Consider the following 18884-nt stretch of genomic DNA (forward strand, 5'->3'; position numbering starts at 1 on the left):
AAGGGGCTAATCCTATCATACTGGTACACAGAAGATGCACAAATAAAACAGATAATGCTCAATTTGCTTTAGATTATGTTTGATTTCAATATGCCGATGATAAAATGAAGTTGATAAGATGTCCAGACAATATACAGTCAAATTCTAAATTATTCGCCACCTTGTTAAATATAAATACATTTTTAATTTTGCTCAAATGATGTTTCACAGAGTAAGGATTTTTCTCACAGTATTTCAAAAAGTTTTTTTTCTTATGGAGAAAGTTTTCAACTAGATTTCAACTAGAATAAAAAAAATGTAAGGTCAATATAATTAGCCTCCTTTTATTATGTTTCTGGCTTAAATGTTTTTCAATGAACCCTATAACCTTTTAACCCTAACGGATGACTTGCCAACATTGCCAGTAGACTCGTCCCTTGGGCAGATTCCAAAAAAAAAAAAAAAGATTCATCAGGCTAAAACTGTGAATGAATGCTTTGTTTTCACTAAAAAATTGACTGCCAATTGACGTTATCACAGTCAAGGCCTTTGAGATGTGATGAATTAGACTTTACAAAGTAGTTTTTTAAGATCACAGCCCGAAATGAATAAGCTCTTGATGAAAGTAACCTTGGGGCAATGCATTAGATAAAGCTATGACACATGCCCACTGAAATCAAAGCTAAAGATGATCTTAAAATGATTACCCTGAGGAGAACCACTTTGTTAAGTCTACTCCAGCACATCCTAAAGAAGGAATTTATGGGGATCAGGTCAATTGGTGGTCAATTCACATGTGAAAATTATGCTGCCTTTCACAATTTAAGGTCAATAAAACTGGCATATGGCCTTGGGATATGTCTTCCAAGATTGCTGTTCAAGAACAAAAAATGCTACAAATGGCATTACTTGGGGTAAAAAGATCTATTGCCAAATATATAACAAGCCTGAAATGGTACATTTGGAACTAGTATAAAGATCCAATCATAAATTCTTAGGTTTTTGATTGCTTAAAGTATAGGTATCCAAACTCGGTCCTGGAGGGCCAGTGTCCTGCATAGTTTAGCTCCAACTTCCTTCAACACACCTAACTGGAAGTTTTAGTATACCTAGAATAAGCTTGATTAGCTGGTTGAGGTGTATTTAATTGGGGTTGGAACAAAAATATGCAGGACACCGGCCCTCCAGGACCGAGTTTGGACAACTCCTGGCTTAAAGGGATAGTCACTGAAAAAATTAATTCATTATTTACTCACCCTTCACTTGTTCAAAACATTTTTGAGTTTCTTTCTTCTGTTGAACTTCTAGTTTCTGATGAAGATATTTAGAAAAATACTGCTTGCTCTAACCCATTGAATTTCATAATATTTTTTTCCTACTATGGAAGACAGCGGGTTCCAGCAACCAGCATTCTTCAAATTATCTTCTTTTTTTTTGTTCAACAGAAGAAAGGAACTCATAACGGTCTAAAACCACATGAGGAAGAGTAAATGATCTTTCATTTAAGTTTTTTGGTTGAACCATCTCTTTAAACCGAAGCAGTGATGGCTTTTTTGGCTATGCATTGTATTATATCACAAAGTTTTGTCCCCTAAGTATGTTTATTTTGTTGATGGTTTTTGTATTTTTAATGGGAACAAGGCAAAGGCTAATTAAAGCATGCTTTTGTGTGGTGTCATGCATTTATATTTATTGCTGTGGAAAGAAAAAAGTCTAGAAAAAATATTGGAATTTCCACCATCCCATAACATTTTCTGGTACATACTTTCTGTTTCTCTTTTCCTGGCTGCAGTGTAATAGAATCCATAGTGGCTTGCGTTCGGGGATCGTTGTTCTGGGCAACGGGAGAGGTTCCATTCGAAGCAACCAGATCTACGGCAACAAGGAAGCTGGCGTGTATATTCTTTTCAATGGCAACCCTGTGGTCAGGTAAGTGATGCACGTTTGTGTGTTTTAATTAGGGTGACCAGATTGAGAGTGAGAGTGTAATATGGGACGCACATAATAGAACAGATATAAAATACAGTGCTGAAATGCAAGACTGTCCTGGAAAAATAGAACATCTGATCAGACCAGTTTTAATGCATGTGCACTTGAACAATAATTTGGGTTCGTTCTGTCTGGGTCTCGAATCTGATTGGTTGAGAGACATAACAAATTGTAATTGTGATATCTTAAGGCATAATTACCTAACCTGAACAGCTTATTGCTGCTTTATTGTTTAATTTTAAAATCTAAATTTTAGTAAGAATAAAGGAACTCCTCTTTGGTTGCTCCTTTTGAGTTCAAGGCTTAAAGGGATATTTCACCTAAAAATTTAAACATTTACTCACCCTCAGGCTATTGAAGCTGTTGGTAAGTTTTGTTCCTTAGTAGAATGTTAAAGAAGATTTTAAACTGAATCTGTGGTCTTTAATGAGTCGTATAATGCAAAACCTGTGGTTTCAAACAAGTGACGTTTATTTAAGGTTTTAGATATTTGAAAACATTGTACGTCTCTTCACAAACCAATAGTAATTATTTTTAGTTATATATTATTATTTTTAGTCTTTAGTTATACAAAAGTTAAATTATCATTTATTACAGTAAGTTATCTAAATGTTTTTTTAGTGAACATGGCTATCAGCATTGATAATAATAGTATTGTTTGTTTAACATTGTCTTATTTAGAGTGTTCAGCATGGCTGATAACAGCGAAGCAAAAAACACAAATTATAGTTACATGAACATACATACAGAAACCTGTAAGTATAAAAGGGAAAAACTATATATATATAACTGACTAAATAATTTGTCTTAATTAATTAATCTTAAATTAATATTAAAAGACATCTTAATTGCTTCCCTTACATCATCTAAATGTATTTCTACACATTGGGTAAGGCGTAGGACTAAAATATGTCCGTCCAATTAAAATGTTCGGGCCAAACATTCAATAGGTAGGTCATATCGGCAAATGTAGATTTTGCATGTAGTGAGGGAAGTGCATTTTCAATGTAATCAACTTAAAGTTAGCATTTTCCTACTGCTCCTTTCACTATAAATTTAAATGTTTGCGTGAACTGTCCCTTTAATGATGTACAGTGGTCCCTTGTTAATCGAGGGAGTTACGTTCTAAAACTAGCCTGCAAAGGTGAAATCCATGAAGTAGTCTTGTTTATTTTTACAATTATTATTATTATAGATGCTTTAAGGCTGTAAATCCCGGCATGGAGGAGATTGACTGACAATGGTCTACAGCCAATCAGGACGCAGAACACAATGCGCAAATTGGGACACAGAACACAATGCGCTGTAAAAAAAAAATAGCATGTCAAATTGCACAAAAACATCTGTGAAACTGCAAGACAGCGAAAGGTGAACTGAGTTATGGCAAGGGACCACTGTACATACAAATGACATGAATCTCATTCAATGAGATTTTTTTTGTATGTTTGTTCATGTGATGTTTGTCATAAGGCCTATAATGCTCTGATTTCTGTTCCTTTTCTTTCCTCATGACAGTGGGAATCACATTTTCCAAGGACTCGCAGCAGGCATTGCTGTCAATGAGAACGGAAGAGGACTGATCACTGGTTTGTTTGGCTGCTGTGGCATTTTTTTTTTCCATTTGCTGTTTCATTGTTTATTGAAGATTCAAGCACTTAAGTGCTCTGAAGTGTTTGCTCCTGCTCTTGACACCGCTCAATTAAATTACACTCAATCGATGTTCTGCTTCCGTGTCTGATAGAGAACGTGATTAGGCAGAATCAGTGGGGTGGTGCTGATATCCGTCGAGGAGGTGATCCAGTCCTCCGCAATAACTTCATCTGTTACGGCTATTCAGATGGAGTGGTGGTTGGAGAGAGAGGAAGGGGACTTGTTGAAGGCAATCACATATATGGTGGGCATGTTTCAGATTTTCCTCTCTGTAAGGTATTCGCTGATGATACGTTATTGGGTGTCGTTTTGGGTTGGGCTAATAAAAATATATATTTAAAAAGCATCACAAAAAGTGTGTCTTAACATAAAAAACTAATTATTTTTAAAAATGTATTTGGTGCACAGCCAAACAATTACATGAGCAATATTGAACAAAAACTTAAAAATCTATCTAACAATAGATTTTGACAAGAAATAAAGACATTTAAAAAATAAAATGGTGGTTTAAATTACAGTAATACTTTGAGAACTGGTGTAAAATTGCTAATTTAATGAGTTAAATGTTTAGATTATAACATTATTTTAGTATTTTCATTATTATATTGCATTTAACAAATGAACTTTTTTCCCAGTACTAGGTTGCGGCTGGAAGGGTGGTAATAGTTGGCAGTTTTGGTGACCCCTGATATATAAGGAACTAAGCCGAAGCAAAAATATTGAACAAATGAAAGTGAAATAGTTTATTCAGATTCCTAAAATATATTTGAAAAACACAAATATCTAATTAATGATTTGTTTGAGGTCAGGTAAAGTACCAAAAAAGGGTGGCATGGTGGCTCAGTGGTTAGCGCTGTTAGCTCACAGCAAGATGATCGCATTTCTGTGTGGAGCTTGCATGTTGTTCCCGTGTTTCCTCTGGGTGCTCCAGTTTCCCCCACAGTCCAAAGACATGCACTATAGGTGAATTGAATAAACTAAATTGGCCATAGTGCAGGGGTCACCAAACTAGTTCCTGGAGGTCCGGTGTCCTGCATATTTGAGCTCCAACCCTAATCAAACACACCTGTACAAGCTAATCAAGGTCTTATTAGGTATACTTAAAACACCCAGGCAGGTGTGTTGAGGCAAGTTGGAGCTAAACCCTGCAGGGCACTGGACCTCCAGGAACGAGATTGGTGATTGGCCATAGTGTATGAGTGTGTGTGGGACAGTGTATGGATCTTTTCCTGTGCTGGGTTGGCTGGAAGGACATCCGCTGCATAAAACATTTGCCGGAATAGTTGGCGATTCATTCCGCTGTGGCAACCTCTGAAATAGAGACTGAGCCAAAGGAAAATAATGAATGAATAGTACCACACTAAAATAATAGAGGGATCTTTTATGTTACTTTTAAATTATATTTATTGTGAAAAAGAGATTAAATAAAAAAGACAAAATTCTGTTTTAAATAAATAAATAATATAAATTCCAACTGATTAAAAAATGCTCATTGATTTTTATTTGTATTTTTTTTTTTTTTATTTAAAGCTGAAAACTGCTTTTATTATTTGATTAAATATAATAATACTATTAAAATAATCTTAACATTATTAATCTAATTTAAGTAATAACCTAAAGTAGTACAGTAGTCAACAATTGAAGTGGATCAAAAAGCTTTTAAGAATTGACCTAAGAACAGAATAATGTTGTTCAATAGTTTTGCACCATTTTTATAATTCTTTTGGTCCCATTTAAATGTTGACTACTATATACTGAGAATAGTCATCATTGTTTAGATCAAAAAAGGGAAAAAAGACAATAATAATTAATATTTTGGTTGTGAAATTGTTCTGTGTTGTAGGCAACAGAGGCTGTGGAGTATGGGTAATGTCATCTAGTCTACCTCAGCTCATTGGAAATCACATTTCCCATAACCGCATGTATGGACTGGCCGTGTTCTGCCGAAAGGACACAGAGTCTGCCGTGAACCGGGAAGGCTACCGTGCATTACAGGACAGAGACAGAGGAGAACGGGACAACTTCAACGAGGAAGGAGAACTGATGGCCTGGGAGAGTGACATCGACAGCGAAGATGAGCGATTTTCCTCCAGGCGGCCAATCACAGTTGCTCTGGTGGAAAACAACTGCATTAGCCAAAATGGAGGTTAGTCTCTGGCCTATTTTACCTCTTCACACTAAAAAAAAAGATATCTGCCATTTGTTCAAACTGCTTACTTCAATTAAGCTGAAAGAAAACGATTCTTGAGTTGTTTTTTTTTAGGACAACTTATTTGTCTTATGTTTAATCCACTTGTAAATACTATTAAGTTTGATTGTGTGGAACCCAGCATTATTTACAATGCAGGGATGTTTAAATTGAGGTACAGTTGGTTTTATATTTGCACATTTGTTCAGTGACCGCTTGTGATATGCTCCCTATATTGTTTACCACAGTATTTTGATTATTCGGTCTGAAATCACATGTAGATATGACTTTAAAACAACAGTAGCACTATTTATTTTTCTGTGAACAGTGTTGTATTTTGATAGTCATTAGCTGCTAATATGATTTCCTCATTTAGAATTTACAAAGAAAACTTTTATAAAATTATATTATTAGGAGAATTAAAAGGTCAGAATGTGTAAATATAAAAACAAACTTTACCTCGATGGTTAAAAATACTGACTGAATTATCGTTTTCTGATGCTTAGCTTAATGAAGAATTAATTGATGAATAACAAAACTAAATTGGTGATCACTATTGAAGTCTTCACATGATACTAGTAGGAAAAAAGCAAGATACTGTGGACAAAACTGAATTTGTTCTTTCATTTTAGTTGAAGCTCATTTTAGTTGGAGCTCTATAGATATATTTTGTGTATTTTATAGCTGTAAAATTTGTTAAATATGATTTGCCCTTTCTGTTCAGGTCTTTTAAATTATTAAAATAAGTTTGAATGAATGAATAAAAATAAAATGAATGAAAATAAAATGATTATTTAGTCTTTTTATTTATCAGTTTATTTAACCTTTTGAGGCTCCATTTGTTTTGGTAAAACTGCTTTGGAAATATTTTTTTTAATGTTAAAGGAGCTATAAAAATTTTTATGAACTTGAAAAAAAATCTTTTTAATACATTACTAATAAATTATTTTATGGAATTTTTACTTTTATTATTAATCTTACAGCACATTGGTTTCTATTAACTGTTAAAGTTAATATTGTGAAAACAACATTATTAACACTTTAGTGCTGCTGCTACTACTACTACTACTACTATTAATAATAATAACAAATAATAATTGATAGTTAGACTACAATAAAATGAATTATACCATTTTAAATCTATCAAATGAAGCTGATATTGTTGTAATATAAATTATTAATAATAGCATAATACCACTACCATTTCTACTATTAATCATACTACTAATAATAAAGGATCTGTAATGATGATTAAACAATATTTTTTCCTATTTTACTATTTAAGAAGTAAATTACTTTATTTACTTGTCATTGTACATGTATCCCTATTGATGATCCCATTAATTATATATTTTTATCATTAATTTACTGTTTAAATAACTTTTGTTTAATTGTCTAACTTGCTAAACATTTTTGTTGTTGTTTGTATTTGAATACAATAAAAGATGTGCTTTGGAACATAGTTATTATGTATGTACAGATATTTATATTATTGTTAATAATAATAATAATAATATTAAAAGCCCTCACAAACTCTTGTTATGTCCCAGGAATGCTAGTTCAACTTGCATGAATCACAAGACTGAAACCAATAAAAAATATAGAAATTAGCACTTTTTTGATACTTTAGAAATGTAATACTAAGAAGTAAGCTCTGTAACCATTATTTTTTATTTTGACTAACTTTTAAAAATTCATTTTTGTAACATCTGGAAGTCATAAGACTTCAAATTGATGTATAATGAAAGTACTATTCAGTAAAAAGTCCTATAAAATGTGTTTTATTTCTCCTCAATGATGCACTGTATATAACCTTACCTGAAAGTACTCTATGTATAAATATCTAGCTTAAACAGAGTTGTGAATGGCAGTGCATCTGCATATTAACAACAGTCCTTTGTGTTTGTGTGTGTTTCCAGCTGTGGGAGTGTTTGTGAAGAGCAGTGAGCCTCTGAATGTGGTGTCCAACATGGTGAAGAGTAACAGAGGAGCCGGTGTGTGTGTGATTCAGAGCGCTCAGCTCACGCGTCTGGTCGGGAACTGTGTCCTCTGTAATGGCTGGACAGGAGTTTCTGTGGACCGAGAATGTCGAGTGGAGCTGCGCGGAAATGGAGTTTACGGCAATACCTGTCACGGCGTCTGCTTCAGAGGAGATGGGCTCATTGTGGAAAACGATGTGGTGGACAACACTACTGGGGGAATACGAGTGATGGACAATGCCGATGTTAAAGTGAGTGTATATATATACAGTGTATATATAATGCATACATGTGGTAGTATATGTACAGATACAGTCACTCAATTTGTCACAAGGTTAAAAAGGTAATGTGTAAAATGTTTTCTTCACAGGCAGTAAAGGTAAATGCTCTTTGTTGATGTGTAGTAATATTAAACAATGACAGAGTTTGTTTTTTAGAGCAATAGTCATACTGGATGTTTTTGTTAGTGGTTATTTTTTATTTAACTATTAGCTAAACTTTTTTGTTTTTCATCTTGACAGTAATGCTGTTAATAATTACTATTAATATTTTACTACGACTAATAATAATAATAATTTATATAATATTTTAGCTAAACCTTCAGTTTAGCATTTTGACAGTAATACTATTAATACTAATTGTATTAATTACTACTACTAGTAATAATAGTGAGCAGGCCCGGATTGGCTAATCGGGAGGACCGGGAGAATTCCCGGTGGGCCGGTCCGTTTTTTGGCCGCGAGGGCCGGTGTCCCTAGTTCCAGAATCGGTTGCTCTCAGCAGTCACACTTTTTTTAAAAATAATTTATTTATTTACTTGACCACAGCCTTCTTATTCATTATTTTACCGCAGCTCTGCTCTTTTTATCTATTTTCTTGTAGCCTCGTGAGCAGGATGCAGCCTGCAGTTTAATGATGATATAACTAGATACAACGTACAGCTGTTGTGGTACAGTGGTTAGTACGTTAGATTATGATGCGGCCAACCTGGGTTCGGTCCTTGTCTGAGTAACATTTTTTTTTTTTTTTTTTTCATTTTTATTGTTAAGACAATACTGTAAGGGTTGTTGACCATTTGAAGTTCTAAAAGAGCTGTTTTCTCAAAAAAAGACGTGATAGTGTAATTAGAAACTGAATTGGAAATAACCTTATTTTAATATAGTCAGTGGTGAACTGAGGTGGGCCGGTCTGAGGCTTGAAACTCCAGGGCTGAAAAAGAGTCCCACTCCGGCCCTGATAGTGAGTGATAGTAAAGTAAACTGATATTGTTGTGCACTATTACTATCATAATGTCACGATAACCTTTTTCAAGGTATAAAGTCAAGGTTTTAAAACCGCCAACATTTTCTGTTATACCGTTCCTAAGGTTCCTAAGATATTTTTTTTTACATTTATTTATTTTTTTTACGTTTCCAGCAGAAAAGATATCTAATGCCATTTTAAATTGCAATGACATCAGTGTTTTTGAAACTAATGAAGATGGCAGAAGTCAGTGATTCATTTGAATTATTTAGCATGACATGTTTACTGCTCCAAAATAATTCCAATGTTATTGTCTTTAAAATGGAAAAAAAGTTTTTGTTTTTTACCCAGACATTTAAAAAGAATATATTTAAGAGCAGTGATCACAATACCGTAAAACCGTGATATTTTTATCCAAGGTTATCATACCGTCAGAATCATATACCGGCCCATGCCTACTCACTACTACTACTAACACTTCAATTTCCCATTATAGTACTAATAATAAATAATTAATTATAAAAATAATTCATAATAAATTTCTTGTTATTTGACAGTTTACTAGTAGTAATAATATGTAATTATTATTATGCATAAATAATGATTAATAAATTATTTTTTAATTCAGAAGATCAATATTACTGATGCATGACACATTGATACTGTTTATTGTTATTATATATATCAATTTGATGATCTTATTAGTTTTAAAATCTTTTGTTATTATTTTATTATAATAACAACATATCTAACTATTTACACAATTCGCAAAAACAAGATTGCAAGTTTTATTCATTCATTTTCTTTTTGACTTAGTCCCTTTATTAACCCGGGGTCACCACACCAGAATGAAAAGCCAACTTACCCAGCATATGTTTTACACAGCGAATGCCCTTCCAGCTGCAACCCATCACTGGAAAACATCAATACACTCATTCACATTCACACACTACGACCAATTTTGTTCATTCAGTTCACCTTTATCGCATGTCTTTGGACTGTGAGCACCTGAAGGAAACCCACACCAACACGGGGAGAGCATGCAAACTCCACACAGAAATGCCAACTGACCCAGCCACCTTATTGCTGTGAGGCTACCCACTGCGCGACCATGCAGCCCGCAAAAGTTTAAATTATGATTATTATTTGACTATAAAAAATAGCTTTTAATGCAACATTGTTGTTAATAAAAATAAGGATTACCTTGAGAAACTCCTGTTACATAAAATAAATGCCAGTCAAGCTCAAGCATGAATTATATGATTGAAACAGTTTCATATTTATAAAATCACATGTCTTATAGAGACATTAAAGGAGGCAACTTGTATGTGTGTGTATTAACTTTCGTCACAATTTATGCTATTGGCTACTTGCTTATTGCTGACCTGTTATTAAGATAGTAACTGTTCATAATATAATGTATGATCTTAATCTACATCCTCAATCCTACCCAAAACAAAAACACAACTTCTATCTTACTAACTATTAATAAACGGCGAAGTAGATGTTTATTAAGTTGGTAGTATTAGTTAATAGTTTAAATCTGTGAATTGTGACCTAAACTAAAGTGAATGGTTATAAGCTTTGTAACCATTCATTTATTATCATTGAAGTCTACCCGTTTAGCAAAGGTTTTGGACACAGCTCGAGTACTGTTTTACCTGCAAATGTCGTAAAAATGTCTCTGCTATCATATGTTGACGTTTGCTTTGTGTTTTGCAGGTGTTGAGGAATCGTGTTCAGGCGGTGCGAGGGTATGGGATTTCTGTGAAGCAGCTGGCTCGAGGTGTGGTTCAGGAAAACCTGGTTTATCAGAGCCGCCCTACGACCACTAAAACCCCCATTCGGACAAATGCACAAAACCTGGAGTGTGTCGTACTTAACAACTCTCTGCTCACACCCAGGTTAGACTCGCTCAGACACTTTAAGAAATAATGTGTCACAAATCTATGTTTCAGCGCTGGTTGCATTTCACCATTCACCACAAATTAAGGATTAGTAAGCTCACCCTACTGTACAAACACGCATATAGCCTGTGACTGCTTTCATTTAATGTACAAATAAACATATAGACATCGATGCGTGTATATATACAGTGCATCCAGAAAGTATTCATAGTTTCACTTTTTCCACATTCCCACCATTCGGTGCCTTTTTTTCTCCAAACATAACGTCTGGCATTCACTCATAAGAGTTAATTTTTAATCTCATCAGACCAGAGTATTTTGTTTTTTATGGTCTGAGGGTCCTTCAGATGCCTTTTGGCAGATTCCAGGCTGGGAGTGGCTTTCGTCTGGCCACTCTACCATACAAGCCTGATTGGTGGATTGCTGCACAGATGGTTGTCCTTCTGTAAGGTTCTCCTCTCTCCACAAAAGAACGCTGGTGCTCAGACCGAGTGACCATCGGGTTATTTATCACCTCCCTGACTAAGGCCTTGAGTCCTGGTGATTCCAAACATGTTCCACTTATGGATGATGGAGGCCACTGTGCTCATTGGAATTTTTAGAGCAGAAATTTTTCTGTAACCTTTCCCAGCCGTGTGCCTCGAGACAATTCTGTCTCGGAGGTCTACAGACAAGTTCTGTACATATACATACATACACACACACACACACACAGTTGAAGTCAGAATTATTAGCCCCCTTTTGATTTTATTTATTTATTTTTTATATTTCCCAAATTATGTTTAACAGAGCAAGAAAATTTTCACAGTATGTCTGATAATATTTTTTCTTCTAAAGAAATTCTTATTTGTTTGATTTTGCCTAGATTAAAAGCAGTTATTATTTTTTTATAAACCATTTTTGGGACAAAACTATTAGCCCCTTTAAGCAATTTTTCAATAATCTTTAAAAATAATTCAATAATCTACAGAACAAATCATCGTTATACAATAACTTGCCTAATTACCCTAACCTGCCTAGTTCACCTTATTAAGCTAGTTAAGCCTTTAAATGTCACATTAAGCTGTATAGAAGTGTCTTGAAAAATATCAAGTAAAATATTATTTACTGTCGTCATGTCAAAGATAAAATAAATCCGTTATTAGAAATAAGTTTTTAAAACTATTATGATGAAATATGCTGAAACAATCTTCCCTCCATTAAACAGAAATTGGTCAAAAAAATGAACAGGGGCGCTAATAATTCAGGGGGGCTAATAATTCTGACTTCAACTATATATATATATATATATATATATATATATATATATATATATATATATATATATATATATATATATATATATACTTTTACCAAATTTATTAATTATAGTTCAACAATTACTAACATGTCATTAAATTCCAAATTTGTACTTGTTTAAATTAGTTAATCTTCTATCAAGGACAAACAACTATGTATTCATGAACTGATGTTAACAAAGATAGGTAAATATTGCAATGGATGCATTGTTCATTGTTTGTTCATTTTTCAAAATACATTAACTGGCATTAATTGCACCTCATTTTTAATTGTTACCTGGCTATTTGATTGATCATTATCAGCCTGTTTAATTTTCTTCTGCTTGAAAAAAAAAAGATTTTTAAAGAATTTACAGTTCTGGTACTCCTTTATGCACATTTTATAGACGAGAGTTCACAGTGGAAGTCAATGGGAACCAGAAAAGTGGAAAAAGTCTTGGATACTTTTAATCCATGAACATTTATCTCTCTCAGTGTATGTGATTGTACAAAATTGAAGCATCTGTCAGCAAAGCAACATGTGCTTTTCATGAATAATTTATTAAAGTGTTTCCTGATTGAATAAGGACGCACAGTCTCATGAATATTAATGAGACACAGACACTTCACAAAGTACAACTGTACAGTCCCAGGTCAATTCCCAAGATGCAATGCAGATTTCAAACCAAGGAGAAGAAAACAGCCGTCCAAAAAATAAAAAAACAAACCAGTTTTTGACTCTTCTGAATCATAGAAATACCTTAATAAGTTTGCAGATATTAAGGAATCATGCTAAGTGAACATATTTGTTTATCTGAAAAACAATGTTAAGTCAGTTATTCTCCTTTTGAAATTGAAATGTCTGTCTTTGTTTTTGTCTCTATAAACCGCCTACTGTCAGTTTACCCAATTATTTATCAGCACCCTGGATTCCCTTGGTGGAAAACGCACTGTATTTAATTTCAGTCATGAAGGCTGCATCATTGTATGTGGCCGCTTCTGAAAACGTGACCTCTGGAGGACTGTAGCAGCCTTCATACATTAAAAAAATCTATTCAAGTTTTACAGTATAACTGAAGAGAAATCCGTGCAAAAAATGAATATGAATCATACAGAAAAATAACCTTTTAAAAGGTTAAAATTCAGAAACGTATATATCAGGGATGATTTCCGATAGTAGTATTGTTGTAGAAGCAACCCTATTTTAATATCAGACAAAACCAAAAATCCATTTTTATTTAGCATCAGATTTCTGAGCATCACTGATGATATAGAAAATATTATGCTTAACCTGTGTTACTCTTGTCTGTTGTAGATCACAAGCACTTTGGGCCCTGGAAAACCCACCTGCTCGTCCCCACAACAGTAACCCCTCCAGTGTGACGCCCTCCACAATCCCTGCTCATCTTGCGCTCACCATGACAAACCGAATCACTGCCTCTGTTGAAAGCGGCTGTCATAATAACGGCAGCATCTTTTGCTCCATTTTATGAGGTTGGAGCTCAACAACAACAGATGAAAATTCTTGAAATTGTCCCCCCAGTGAGTGACTTTTGATTTGGATGATGGACAATCAGATTAAGCATCAAGCACTTGACCATCAAATGATCAAAAAGCGCTTTTTTATATATAGGATTACGATTAACCAAAGGTAGGTTGTTTAGCAGTCTGCTTCTCAAACTATGAAGGAATAAATCCACTTGAAATGAATTATTCCACTTGCTCAATATGGAAATGAAGCTGGTCTGGGATCAGTGTTTACAATCCACCTACTGGAATCTTTATGGTATACCTGAATTCTGTTTGCGTACCAATCCAACTGCCACTTCATCCATTACAGGACAGGTTTTTGTTGGATTTGCTGGAAGCCAATATAGGTACATTTTAAATCTTTTAAATCACAAGCATTTTGTTGTCCCGTGAACCTACAGCCTGTTATTATTTCAGCACAAAGTCAGGAGGGAGAAAGAGACACAGGGGAAGTAGAAGAGCGAGACGTGTCACGTGCCTTTCCCTATCTCTTCCCAAAAGGCCGTACTGAGAACAGACAATAAACAAATTCAGTGCACCTTGGGGATAATAGTCCTGTTGGCTTCTGCAATAGACAAAAACACAACACATACTGGGTCACCAGATGCAACTGATCCGCATCACCGATTGGCTGCAGCACGTCGTGGGGCAACTTTCCTGTGAAATCCAACATTTTTATGTACCTGTGCACAAAGTTGAAGGCTTTTGTTGTATGAAGTGGCTGAATGGTTGGAACCATTTATTTGTAACTCCTAACCACAAAACCAGTCAAAAGGGTCAACTTTTGAAATTGAGGTTTAGACATCATTTGAAATACGATTTTGTCATGAAATATTTGAAAATCTGAAATCTAAGGGTTAAAAGAATGTAAATGTTCAGAAAAGTCTCCTTTTAAAGTCAAAATTAGGTTCTTAGCTATGCATATTACCAATCAAAAATTAAGAATTTGATGTACTTGAAGGAAATGTAAAAATTTCTTCATGAAAGTTGATCTTTATTTAATATTCTATTTTCTGTATCATTTTGACAATGGATTTTTGGGTTTTCCCACATATCTGAACGTGTAACATTGGACTGGTTTTGTGGTACAGTTACATTTTTAGAAAGACTTAGAAAGTATAGATCATTAAGAAAGTTTTTTCACCCTTATATTGTTCCAAACCTGTATGACTTTCTTCTGTGTTTAATGCACACACGATATTTAAAAGAATGTTCTTACAGTTTTTCTCATTCGCTTTGGTTCATTTCTCACTACACTATTTACATTTGCACAACAGGTAATGCATTTCTCAAAACAATTAGTCATTTGTGCACATCCTAGTAGCAGTTTCCTCATTCTTTTCAACAAATTGCGAATGCTTTTGGACATGCATCAATTGCTTTCCTACAACTCTGCTGTGTAAAACATTATCATCTGCTTATGTCATGTCAGTCAAAATGAACTAAACTTGTGAATGCTGAATAGTCATTCCATTTAAAACGAATAATCCTCATTTCATTACTTGAGTCATTACATACAAAAATGTTGAACTTGATGTCAAAATCTGTCAAGCTATTTTTTTTAACAAATTTAAATCTTTATTTTCCTGAAAATGTCTTTAAAATTGAACAATTTGATGAATGATTTACAGACCTGTGTATGTTGTAGGCTCAGTTCCAATATGTTCTGCAGTATTGTTTACAGTTGTGCACAGCTCTACCCAAAGGAAGTTTATGTTTGTTGTAAATAAGGGTGCGTTTATTCTTTTGCACAATCCTGGGAATAAATTAGGATTGCAAAGAGCAAATGCAGTAAAAATGTGAAACATACATATTCAGTGTCTTGTACTTAGATACCTCACTAAATGCAGTGATGTCTAACTTTACTGTAGTTTTCAAATGGCTGTGCTAATTGTATACAGTGCTGTCTTGAGCATTTTCAGGAAGTTTCACCAAAATCAGACTTTTTTTGCATTGAAAAAATGTCCAGAGTAAACTGTCATAATGAAAACATGACAAAGCCATTTGACTATCTTGTTCATAAACAATGGTGTCAGGACTTTTCATTTTGATGGCACATACTATTTGATTGACATGAATACTTGCTTTTGAAAAATGAACTATCCATTTTGAGCATGTGACGCGCTTTTGCAGGTTATCAGCTAGGTTTTGCAGTTTGCACTAATTGTTTTGAGAAAATCATTAAATGTTGTTCAAAAATGCACTACTGTTGTGAGAAACGCACCAAAGCGACTGAGAAAAACTAACAGTTTTGGTTCTCATTGATTTCTCTTTTTTTTTGGACAAAAATACAATAGAAGTCAGTGGGAAACAAAGAGTATCTTAATTTGTGTTAAAAAAAGGAAATGCATGCATACTGCTCAGGGTTTAGAACAACAGAGAGTGTACATTTTTGGGTGGACTGTCTTTTTAGATGTGATTTCACAATTACTTTTTAACAGGCCTATCAACAAATGATTTATTTTGAACTGTACAGGAGAAAAAGAGTTCTACTGAGACGTTATACAAATACTTGATATGCAATTGCCGTTATGATAGCTGCTTTACTATTTTAGAATGTGAGTCATAAGTTCACAGGTACACTGTGCTTCTGTAGCTGCAGGCAAATAGAAAAGGGTTGAAAACCCTTTTGAGATGGAGATCTTATTACATCAAACCTTAGTAGGTAAAAACATTATATTGATCAGTGATAAACTAGTGTAAATCCATCTACTGGTAGTTCACCTTAAATAGGCAAGGGGAACCATCTTGAAATAATAAATAATTCAAGAATATTATAATTCTCCCATAAATTACTCACCCACAAGCCATTTTAGCTGTACGTGGCTTTCTTTTTTTTCCAGATGAACACAATCAGAGTTCAAATCCTTATTCAAAATCCATTCAGCTGTGGGTCTGGTGCTATAACCATCTAGCTCTTTTTTTTTTCTTTCTTTTTTTTTTAAGTGAAATGCTAATGATCTAATTCAATTCAATGAACCCAGAGATCATTGTAATGGGTTAAAAAAACTCAATGTTTTAACTCCAATTAAACCAATTTTTAAAAAAATGTTATTTTATTCCATTAAATAACATTCTGGCTTTTTCAGCTTTGTAATGTCAATGAGTGGTGTTCTTAAAGCATATAAAAGCACTTCAGTCCATCACTAAATTAATCCATACTGCAGAGGCCTAATGAGTGTCTTCTGAACCAAATCATTCATCCATCCTTAAATTAATCCATACTCCAGAGGCTTAATGAGGGTCTTCTGAACCAAACCAATAGGTTTTTGCAAGAAAAATCCCAATTCTCTGTCCACGCAACATGCTCCTCAGCAAAGGTTAGTGTACAGTTGTTTAATTTTTTTCAGTTTTTAGTCCAAATTCTCTTAAAAATCACGACATTGTACAGATTCCAGCAGCAGTGTTGAATTGATTGTCTGCTGTGATTCATTATCCTGTCCCCTCATGCATTTGTCTGTTGTGAATCACCAGCCTTTTTTGGAAGGACTTGAATGAGTTACTGATATTGAACTGATAGAAATAACTGAATTTAAATGACCAACTTATCTTCTTATTTCCCAGAGATGGGTTGCGGCTGGAAGGGCATCCGCTGCGTAAAAACATGCTGGATAAGTTGGCGGTTCATTACGCTGTGGCGACCCCAGATTAATAAAGGGACTAAGCCAACAAGAAAATGAATGAACTTATCTTCTTTATGCTGAAAGTGTCATCCTTTTGGCCTTTTAACTGTTTAAAAAACAGTTTATAAATGAGTTTACAAAGCCGAGGCAGGATCTTAATTATTTTTACTCTGTTAAATTCATCTGAAAAAAAAGAGGCATATACAGCTTGCAAAGCTTGAGTGTAAATTTATGGGATAAATGTGATTCTGAACGATATATACAGTGATGTGAAAATGTTCTGACATGTTTCTCTATAGGGACATTAAAATTGTGATTTTGGCAGGTCTTAAAATCTGAAAGATGAAACCTCAGATAAACAACAATAAATAGCTTTAACAAAAATAAGTCAGACATTGCTAATCAAAAGTTTTTTAGCTGTTTGTTGGTCTGGAGCTTCAGGTGTGTATGAACACAATGTTGTCCAACAGGTAAAGATTAGACAAAATTGGGACCTGCAACAAGTCAATGATCTCAAGCACAATCAAATCTGCAACAGAACAACTAAAGAAAACTAAAAGAAAATTCTAGAGTTTTCAATAGTCCAGATCTTTGTCATCCATGGCTTTTCTATCTTAGTTTTATTTTTGTTAAATAAATAAATTGCATGTTGTGAGATGTCACGTGATGATGCTCATCTGAGGACTTTATCTTCCAAATTTTAAGATCTGCAAACGATCATGTCATTGTTATGTCTTGATAAAAAACAAACCATGAAATTCAATAAGCTGGCCTAAATTTTACATTACTGTATACACAGAATATATAGACCACAGCTATGTTTGTAATGGAATACTACTTTACTATTGCCTATTATTCTTTAACTGATTAAACAATACATTACTTTTTTTTAAGTTGTAAATTATAACTTTGGCATTTATATGAAAATGTTTCATATTTAGGCAGTCTAATTAAATAATGACTAAGATGAAATTCTTTAAGCTGTACTCTTTAACTTAACTGGAAATGAAAACCATACCCATTGTAGTAAAATGTAGTAGTTGAGGTATCCTGAACATTTGCTGGAAAAGTACAGAAGTATTCTATTACAAACATAACAGATGTGACTAAAATACAGGATCTTATAATGTAATTTCCTTCTAGAACATTATTAATCATTAGGTAGATGACTTGCGTTAGATTTACAGCAGGCTGTTATTATTTTTGTAATGTTTTCATACCGACTGCTGGTTTGATTTGTAAAGTGCAATATGTATCTACTAAAATGTGCCTATTTTTACAGTATGGTTTTTATACTTATTGTGCAGTATAAATATAATCCCTATTGTTGAAAACTAATTCGTTTCTGCATTTCTTGTCTGTAATCGCATACTACATAGACATGGATTTGGAGAAAACGATTGTGTTTGTTTGTTTCACAAAAACATTCAATCAAAACTTCAGTCATCTAACCAAAATATAACAAAATCATCTTCATTTGGAGAGTTTACATCAATTTGTAAATGTAATCAAAACACATG

General features: G+C 33.8%; 1 protein-coding gene across 3 annotated transcripts in view; it reads left to right on the forward strand.

Moving 5' to 3' along the window:
- fbxo10 (F-box protein 10) overlaps positions 1–18702 on the forward strand; it is a 29196-nt gene extending 10494 nt beyond the window's left edge. Inside the window, exons 4-12 of one of the 3 annotated variants that reach the window (XR_015475827.1) lie at positions 1–23; positions 1772–1908; positions 3484–3554; positions 3710–3862; positions 5462–5764; positions 7726–8036; positions 10750–10931; positions 13527–14088; positions 14159–15264. The exon at positions 1–23 is cut by the window's left edge and continues 127 nt beyond it. Coding sequence is in view for 1 of the 3 variants with exons in the window: in NM_001135257.3 (NP_001128729.2) it covers positions 1–23; positions 1772–1908; positions 3484–3554; positions 3710–3862; positions 5462–5764; positions 7726–8036; positions 10750–10931; positions 13527–13704 (1358 nt within the window). In the remaining 2 variants the exon portion in view is untranslated. 3 annotated transcript variants of the gene reach the window in all.
- Positions 18703–18884: the final 182 nt, after the last annotated feature.

This window comes from Danio rerio, chromosome 1 (genome assembly GCF_052040795.2).
Source record: "Danio rerio strain M-AB ecotype USA chromosome 1, GRCz13ab, whole genome shotgun sequence".
Taxonomy (NCBI): Eukaryota; Metazoa; Chordata; class Actinopteri; order Cypriniformes; family Danionidae; genus Danio; species Danio rerio.